A 9,635-nucleotide genomic window follows, 5' to 3' on the forward strand; every position below is an offset into this window, starting at 1 on the left:
AAAAGGAGCAAAATTAAATTTTTATTGTTCTATAAGCAACATAAATGCAACAAACACCACAAATCCTAAGTTTTATATCAGGGTGTAGTCTCACTGGCTCGAAATGCCCCACGGTTCTAAGTTTGTCTCTGTCAACAGAGGTGCAATTAAATCTCTCAAAACATATTAATAAAAATGGGTGGGGTGGGGCATTTATAGCCTCTCTTAATGCAATGGCGGAGTGAAAAATGTCTAGAAAGACTTGAATATTGCTTTCTACATGAAGGAAATGTAAGAATTGAATGTTTCAAAGAAAAACAATGCTTGTCCTGGGTAAAATAGTGAGCCAGCCCCTGTTTTGAACATTTTTTACAAACCGAACTGTTGTACATTATCAACACAGTGTTACCAGTTTTCAAATTTATGTAGGAAAGCTGAAACATTTTCTAAAACTGACAAACTTATAGATCCCATCTAAGTTATATTAACAATAAAAATAAAGGCATTTTTTTTAGACATTTTGACTCATTTGAGTAGTCATAAAAGGATTAATTTCTACATCGAAATGGGGGAATCTGGAGATTTTCTGTGAATATACCTGATTTTTAGACAGAATTTTGTGAAATTACAATAGTGTTCACTTTATCTGTGCTTTCTAAGGCTGAATAAGCCAATATTGGGCATTAAAATATTTTTCTTACTGTTAGAAATTAAATAACTGAAAAATTACAAATTTGCAGTAAAAGCACAATTTTCCTCCAAAGTTTCTTTTTTTTTCTTTATTTTAACTTTTTTTATTTTTTCTATTGTCAAAATACCTTATACATATTTTCTGAGAATTTAGTCTTCATATTTTCAAAATTAAGTCATATCAGTCACAGCCTTGTCACACACAGACAGGCCACATATCACTAATGATTTCCCCATTGACTTTTATGTTAATTCTGAACACTTTCTACCACTGATGGAGCAACATGTGGCAACCGCTAGCTCAAAAGCACGTATGAGGTTCATCATGGAAAACTTGAGATACACAAACTGGAAGACCAGTAAACATGCAATTTTCAGCTCTACATTTCAACCTAACCACCCTCCCAACTCTCGTATCCATCTGCCACAAAATCATGAATATTCACCAAAACTTGGCAGAAAATGTATTTTCAAACCCTTTTCTTCAATTCTACACCAAAAATCGCCATGCAAAAGTAGGAAAAAGGAAAAGTGAGAGAAAGACTAAAAATAGCTTTGGCCCTAGTTTTGTGGGTGACGGCGTAGGAATAATTGGTGAGCTGTGTCCATATCAGATTGTTTGATATTGACACTTGTTAGACCGTAACATCCAGGATTATGGCCCCTTATGAAAATCATTTTTTTTTTTTTAGCTTGTTCTTTTGTCCATCTCGGTGGGTGTATCTTGCATGGCAACTGCTTGTTTAATTTACACTGGTTCCCGGTTTCTTTTAGGATAGATTTTAAGATTGTACTCTTTACTTATAAATGTTTAAATAACCTAGCTTTACCATATTTGTCTGAACTGCTAAGAACATGATGAATTAATTCTTGGTCAGCCCAAGCTCAGATTGTTTTCTATAGGTGAAAGAACATTTACTTTTAATGCTCCTTTTCCATGGAACAAACTTCCCTACTATTTACATGCAAGTGAGAGTATTGCTATTTTTAAATCTGGTCTTAAAACCTATTATTTTAAAGAAGCTTATAAATGACAACTGTATAGTTTTATTAGCTTATTTTCAAGCTTTTAAGCCTGTATTATTTTATATATGTCTCTCTAATTTTATTTTAACATGTAAATATGTCTCAACTCCGTACACCTCCAAACATTTTAAGGGCTTTATTTTTAATTGGTGGTGCTTGCAAGGCATCAAGGAACGTGTGCCTAGCCATTCAATTACACCCGTACCCAAAAGATACCACATATTTGTCTCCAAATGACTAAAGCATTGTGTTGATGGGACATAAAACCCATTGCATTCCATAACATTATCAATGAAATAGAAGGCATAGTTAAAATTCATCCCACAAAATCCAAGGCTTACCAGTACTACTGAATCTTCTCCTTAAAACGACGACATAAGCCATAAGTTCACTGAATAATTACACAACTTCTTTTTTATTTTTAAAATTTGAATAAAATAAATTGTTGACATTACACATGTAGAAAGTCTCCACATATATTCACATATGAAATACATTGATACAAGTTTATTTTTTACATTATTTCTTTCCTTCCACCATGATAATATGGTAACCGTGAACAGTTTTTATGGGTGGGTCTGTATAGATGGGTGAACCAACTGTACTATTTTGTAAACTAAAAGCTGCTTCTTGAAATGGTCCCACCATACTTCCTCGGGTCATCCAACCAAGGTCACCCTAAAAACATAAAAATAAAACTAACATGACTCACGATTTTCTAACGCAGATTTTCTCAAATACTATGGTAGCTGATAGTTGGTAAGTAATTTTCGACAACACAACATAACGACAGTATTAGTGAGAGCATACAACAAAGTAGACTTGGATATTATCGTGTGACGGTTTCTACTTATGACTTTTGATTTTCTACATTTTACTCTAGATCACATTTTGAACCCAATACCCCGCCATACTTCTGAAGGCCGTCGGTATACATTATAGTTTGTAGCCGCCTTGATTGAAATTTAAATCAGGATGTCAAAAATATTGTGCAATCGTCAACAGGCCTATTCTACAACAAATGACATATGGTACCTTTCACTGCAGCCCCTGGCCTGTGAGAGAATAGGAAATATCGACTGTTATCTATTAAAGTAGGCTATTTTTAAATCTGACTGACATCAATCCATCATTGCTTAAAAAAAGGAAACAAACGTGATATTCCGTGTGTTGTTTAAATTTCGTTCCTAACACATAGTTGAGTCCAAATCTTGCATGGAAACTTAAATGAAGTGGCACTTCTTCCCTTTGTTAGTTTTACTAGGGATCCACAAGCAACACAAATAGACTATTTTTAGGGCTTCCATTTTTATAAGCCCACATTGAAATGTGGTCGTATATTGTAGTTGCCCCCGTTCGTCGGTCCGGTGTCCAAAAGTTCATATCCGATTGACTTTAAATTTATACACATTATTTAAGGTCATGAGACGAAGAAGCCTATTGATTTTCAACGATTTCCTTTAATTACTGTCAGGGTTATGGCGCTTGATCACTTTGAAAAATCTTGTGGATGCACTGGTGGCTAAAGTTAATATCCGATTGACTTTAAATTTATACAGGGTGTTTAAGGTTGTGAGAAGAAAAAGCCCAGTGATTTTCAATGATTTCCAATAATTACAACCAGAGTTATGGCCCTTGATCACTTTGAAAAATCTTCTGGACACTCTAGAGGCTAAAGTTATTATCTAATTGACTTTAAATTTATACACAGTGTTTAAGGTCATCAGCCTAGTAATATCTCTGTCAAAGATGACTGCCTTAACACGTGCCGTCACAGCACGCGGTGTCAATCATTGGCTGAATCGCGCGTGCATTGTTTACATAAGACGTTACTGCTTCAGGCAGAATGCTGCCTTTTAGTCATTTTAATACCTATTTACACTAAATAGGAAATAATTTTTATCTACAAATACGTCAAACGCCTTTATTTATTTTTCCAATACATAAAAAAAATGTTTTAGAATTTAATTTGTCGCAGGAAAAAAGTTAATATTTCTGGCTCATTAAGTTGCATCAATGTCATCCTTATCAGTGATTGTAGCGGCCTAGCGAAAATTCACTGCTGATCAGTGTGAAAGTTTATATGGCAATGATTCTGAGTGGTTTAGGGGTTATAAACATTTGGAATATGATTGTCTGATAGAACTCTTAATGGTAGAATGTTCAATAATATTAATACACGTAGAAAGTTGGCTAGATTACAATTTAGTGTAAAAAGGGCCATGAACTGAGCATGATGTCATGACCGACATCTTGGAATTGTTGTAATTTCATATAAATTGAAGTCCATCAATCAAAATGCACAATTTTCCAAGGAATAAGCATGCTAAGTTTCACGTGGAACGTACTTGAATTGGCAGAGCGTAAGTTTTTGGGTTTTTTTAAAGCGTTGTACGTGCCACCCCCCCTCTAGAACGACAACAACAAATGTATAGCTTTGGGACCAGGTCCTAATTCAAAATTCAGAGATATTTAAAGAAACAAAATTCGTATCTAATTTCAGTTAGATTACATTTCTAGGTAACCATCTGATTTAAAATGATGGTAGGCCTACCTACCCCTGATCTAGCCTTGTCTTCACTATACTTCGATGCAACTTCATTAAATTTACCACCATCTTTTAATTTCTGTAAGGCTTCTAATATCTTGGACTGTTTTTCACATAATATATGTCGTACCTGAAAAATAATTTTTAAGCTTTAGAGTTTTGTCACAGTAATTTAATTCTATTCAATGCACTGCTGCGACCATTTCAAATATTTAATTCAAAACAAAGATATAATTAGGCCATACATACACATGGAAGGTTTAATTGTAGCTCTTACGAAGGAAAATGCAAACTTTCCTTGTCAGCCTCGCAGATGCCACCCCTGACAAGTGATTTCCTACGGCCCGACTTGAAAATCCTACCAAATGTTCTTCTCAGTCCACACTGGGATTAAAAGATCGATACAATACATCTAGTCAAGAGTCTGGAAAATTAGTGAGGGAGAAATGGGATTATATGTAGGTCAACTGGGCACAAACTATATATAATAGGTCCCTTTGGGAACAACATATGGTTCAATTTTATTTCAATAATCAGCTTGCTAGTAGCAGTAGGAGTCTTTAGCAATGGGAGGAAACCGGAGGACACAGAGCTTAGGCCTAAAGCCTGGCGCACACTATGCGACAACTTAAGCGACAAGTCTGGCGACAAATATCGCCTCAATAAAAGTGGATTGAGCACACTACACGACGACTTTGGAGATCACGGAAAAAACACCGTCATGTGCTTCGTCATGTGACACCTGTAAATTCATTTTAGTAGTCATCACGTTGAATACTTCAATTATTATTGTTTTATACATGATGATCAGGCGGTGGCGTAGCCTTCTTAGTACAACGCCCGTCGAGTGCAGTACGTTTATAGTATTCTAAGTAACTAGCTCAAATTTGGCGACTCTTGCATGTATAGAAAAACAAGCTACGTGAGGATGAGTCCAGAAATATTCCAGAGAATCCTAAATATAATCAATCCTCTCATTGCCAAACAAACAACCAAGATGAGACAACCAATAAGCCCAGGTGGGCGATCGACGGTCACTCTCTGTTTTCTCACTACAGGTACTGGGCAAAAAAACATTCTATTTACCATCTATGAATCCTAGGACTATATTATTATTGAGTACATTGCTATATAGACGGAACAATCCACTCTGCCTACTATGTATTCGACAGCTTTGCCAGAATTCCAAACTTAATTTCAATTAGTTAGTTAGGGCTAAATTAGATTACCTGAGTCACATAATATTATACATGCAACAGAAAAAAATTCTGAGAAATCTCGTGTGTCGTTATGTCACATGAGAAGAATAACCAGAAATGATTGGTTTAATAGGTGAATTTATTTTCTTCGTTGTCGCTTAACTTGTCGCCGAGGTGAGCACATTACACGATTTGTTGCCGATGAAGCGACGACTTGGGCGATTATATCAAACAAGTCTGATATCGGCGACCATCGCTGGCGACGAAATATCGCTTGTGATCGAGTGTGCACACTAGGCGAGTTTTCTATTTTTCATCTTCGGCGACCGAAATCGCCTATGTCGTCGCGTAGTGTGCGCCAGGTTTTAGGTTGGACAGGTCATAATATAAGTTTTTGCATGAGTCTCCCTATTCCCTGTGAAAATTACTGAAAATAGAGACCATGTTATTGGTTATACACAAATACTAACAATCCTAACCTAACTTAAATTTTAAATGATTAGTTTAATTGAATTTTAATTTCAGTAGTACTAGTAGTAGCCTACTCAATAGGCCTAGTACTAGTACTTTAACTTAGTACTAGTAGTAGCATTGTTACTGTTACTGTTATGCCCCCTCTTTCTATTTACTTTTACTGCAGTTCCTGTTCCTTTTTTCTCCTTTACTTCCTTCCCCCCTTCTGCTCCTTTTGATTTTCCGCCACCTCCTTTATTTTTCGGCATAGTAATTATCTTTGATTTTTATCTTTTCGAAAGTTGAAAGAAATCGCTTCAGTCCAACTGGAATACAAACTGGCCGCTACCCATTTGCATCATCACGACTGCAACGTACATATCCAGATCCAGACTGGATAATTAAGACTATGTATTACCCTTCCTTGGTAGTTATCTGTTGCCAACAAAGTTGGGGAGGAGCTTAGCCATCACAGTTGGTTTACGTATTCATGATTGACAGCTGTCAGGCTTCACCGCACTCGGCAAACCTCGGCAGATTCCGGTACCCTATTAGATGTGTAGAATCTGTCGAGGTTTGCCGAATGGCTTCACCGATGAAATATCAAGGGAAATAATTGGAACATTTGCTGGAGGCAGACCACCAGTAATTTCTCCAGTGACTTCAATGTTAATTCTGGCCTCTTTGCCCACCTCCAACTTTTCCTCAAATTTTCGTTGGGCTGAATGCTTTTCACTATAGGGAGAGGAACAAATGGTCATGTCTTGGCACTAAAATCTGCATGAGGTTGACCACCAAAGTTTTGAGATACCCAAACTTGAAGCATACAAAAAACATGTAAATATTCGCCGTACAATCACCGTAATTACCAACCTGATAACCCTGTTATCCTTCCGATTCATGCAAACAGGGAGAAAAGAGACAGAGAGAGAATGATGAAATTTAATGGTGGTCTGTCTCTTGCTATTCCACGCTGTGTGTTGACTAGTCTCTATCACCCAGAAAAATATTCTACGAATATTAGTCTGGATGCGTTGTATTTCTCCTTGAATTGCCCCCATAGAAGGATTTTTCATTAGATTGGACACAATAGTAGGCTTTTCTATAGATTGTTTTCCACTGCAAGGTTTTTCTGTAGATTGGCTGATTTGGCTCTCACAGCTGGATTTTCCTTTGGATTAACCCTTACAGCAGAATTTTTCTTTAGATTGGCCACAGTGGCAGGGTTTTCTTTAGATTGGTCCCAACATAAGAATTTTTCTTTAGAGTGACCCCTCCCAGCAGGAGTTTGTCTTTAGATTGGCTCTCATCGTAGAGGTGTATATAATAACAATAACTTTTTAAAGTTGAGTATAGTTAACTTGTATTAATAAAGGTATATTTTTAAATTCTATGATATGTGAGCTCGTCATCCTTATATTGGCCTGGCCAAACCTTACACGTATTGATGGAGGGGAATGCTATAGTAAAAGTTTAATTTTATCATTTACTTAGTTCATTGTGTAACGCATTTCAATATTTTTTTTATTATTTGGTTACAAATAAAGTTAAAAACACTTTCGAATTCCACAATTACGGAAACACCCGACAATTGTAACATGCTTAAAGGGCCAATCCCGATAATATTTTGAAGAATAAATTTGTGTTAAAATCCCTTAAAATCATCTACCTATAATTATGTGACATGTTTTCAAACAACTTAAATCCGTCGATCTCCATCTGGATATGGAGACCGGTGTCCCAAGCTGTATTATACGGTGTCTGGATAAAACCAGACTTTTATTTTATAAGAATAATGTGTAGGTGAAATTTACCTTTCGTTATCAATTTATACCATTATTATATATGATTTGACGGACTTCCTACATCTAGGACTATCTATGATCGACTGCGAAATCATCGACATATAGACCTACACCTAGTACTTTCGCGGAAGACGCTTCGAAAAGGGGATATTAATTTACATTAGTATTTAGGCTACCTAGCTCTATTATTTACATGTCGTTGCTATGGTTACATAAGTCATTTCTGTGCTAGATTTTGAAAGCGTGTCGGTTTCACCAGACAACTATGCACAGTTTTAACATAGAAAGATAAAATAACTGCTATATATCTTGATCGACATAAGAATATTATTAAAATTTCACTGGTCAGTGGACTTTATCAGCCTACTTTAAATTTAACTTAGGCCAGGGCCGACTAGCCTTAGTACTTACCTCGGTTGCACGTCGCTTCCTGTAAAGTGTAGCCTAAGCCACTCGAGTCGCAGCAGTTGCACTGTCAAAATTAACAAACGTTTTCCTCGGGAACAATGTGGGCACGGCATCTGGGACTATAGGAAAATTCACAACGTCTGTCGCACAGAGTAAAGTGGTCTGTCGTCTCTGACGTCACTCACGGAAAAATCAACACGAGACAGCAGATATGCACAATTGTTTTTTTTTTTTGGTTTATTTTTCCTTTGTAAAAATATTCAGAACTACTTTTAAAATTTCGCAGGGCCATAAATATTAACGTTATTTTTCGTATTAAAACAACTTTTTGCGGTAGCATTATTATTTAAGAGTTAAATTCTAGGGTTAATAATAAAGAAAGGACAAATAAAATACCTCAACCAACACTACAACAGCCGGGAATTGTAATCGGCAGTTCCCAACTGGTCATAGATGCATTGTGTAAAACTAGATAATGAAATATCTTGAAAAATTCAGTCAAATTACTTCATTCTGAGCGACGTTATGGCTGTTTGGAGAATAGCGCCGCATAGACTGTCATTGCTACCGTTGTTACGATAGTATACAAAGTCTCGATTATCCAGCTCATCTTGTTTAAATCCGTTGAAAATCTAGAGCAGCCAGTGGCATCGAGAGTTGGTTATGGTCTTGTCAAGTTAATAAATTTCTAAAATTTATATAACATGTAAGGCCTGAAGAAAGGCCTGCAATGGTCCCATTTAGCTCTTGCATAATGCATCTTTAAAGTCCAAAATTTCGATGAATATGTCAGACAGTATGCACATCTCTAGTTAAATTTCTTTTTGTCCAATAATATAGTCACGAAACAAGAGTTTTTGATAAATATGCGCCTATGTTTGAACATGTCTAAAATAATTAATCCGTATTAAATATAAACAAATGTTTTAAACATTTGTAGGAAAGCTGTGGCTGCTAAAGAACGACATTCGCCGATTTTAAGGCGTGTTTAGTAGAGACTATAAGGCGTGGTATGCATCTTGATTTCTGCCTTACTTCGCATTAGTTTCATGTCCTGAGGGCAAATGATCAGCTCCGCCCCTTTACCGTGTACTGTTAGGGAGGAGCTTGCCCACAGCCGTTTTATATGTATTTATGATTTCAGATTGATTGACAACTATCAGCCTTCACCATGGCAATATTAAGGTAAATAATTTGAACCACTGGTGGTAGACCCACTATCGTGGCCCATGGTCGCAAAAGAGAGAGAGAGTGACCACTCGACACAAACCGGGTCATTTCGGGAGTAACATATGGTTCAATTTTATTTCAATAATTCGCTTGCGCGTAGGGGTCTTTAGCAGTGGGAGCAAAACGGAGGACCCGGAGAAAACCCACGAGGTTTGGACAAGGGACCATACTCCTTGTCACGTACAACAGGAGAATCGAAACCACGCCAGTTGCCTCAATGACAGGCCTTATGGTACAGCGCGCACGCGCTAACCATTTGGCCATCCAAACTTTCACTATTACGCGATGGTGTAACGC

General features: G+C 36.7%; 1 protein-coding gene across 1 annotated transcript; it reads right to left on the minus strand.

Moving 5' to 3' along the window:
* Positions 1-2,082: 2,082 nt before the first annotated feature.
* On the minus strand, positions 2,083-6,173 carry LOC130013196 (peptidyl-prolyl cis-trans isomerase NIMA-interacting 4-like). Its single transcript, XM_056101926.1, has 3 exons — positions 6,072-6,173; positions 4,254-4,373; positions 2,083-2,373 (listed from the first exon to the last, which is right to left on the minus strand). Exons 1-3 carry the CDS (start codon positions 6,162-6,164, stop codon positions 2,215-2,217), a joined length of 372 nt encoding a protein of 123 aa, XP_055957901.1. The 5' UTR covers positions 6,165-6,173; the 3' UTR covers positions 2,083-2,214.
* Positions 6,174-9,635: the final 3,462 nt, after the last annotated feature.

This window comes from Patella vulgata, chromosome 1 (genome assembly GCF_932274485.2).
Source record: "Patella vulgata chromosome 1, xgPatVulg1.2, whole genome shotgun sequence".
NCBI lineage: Eukaryota > Metazoa > Mollusca > Gastropoda > Patellidae > Patella > Patella vulgata.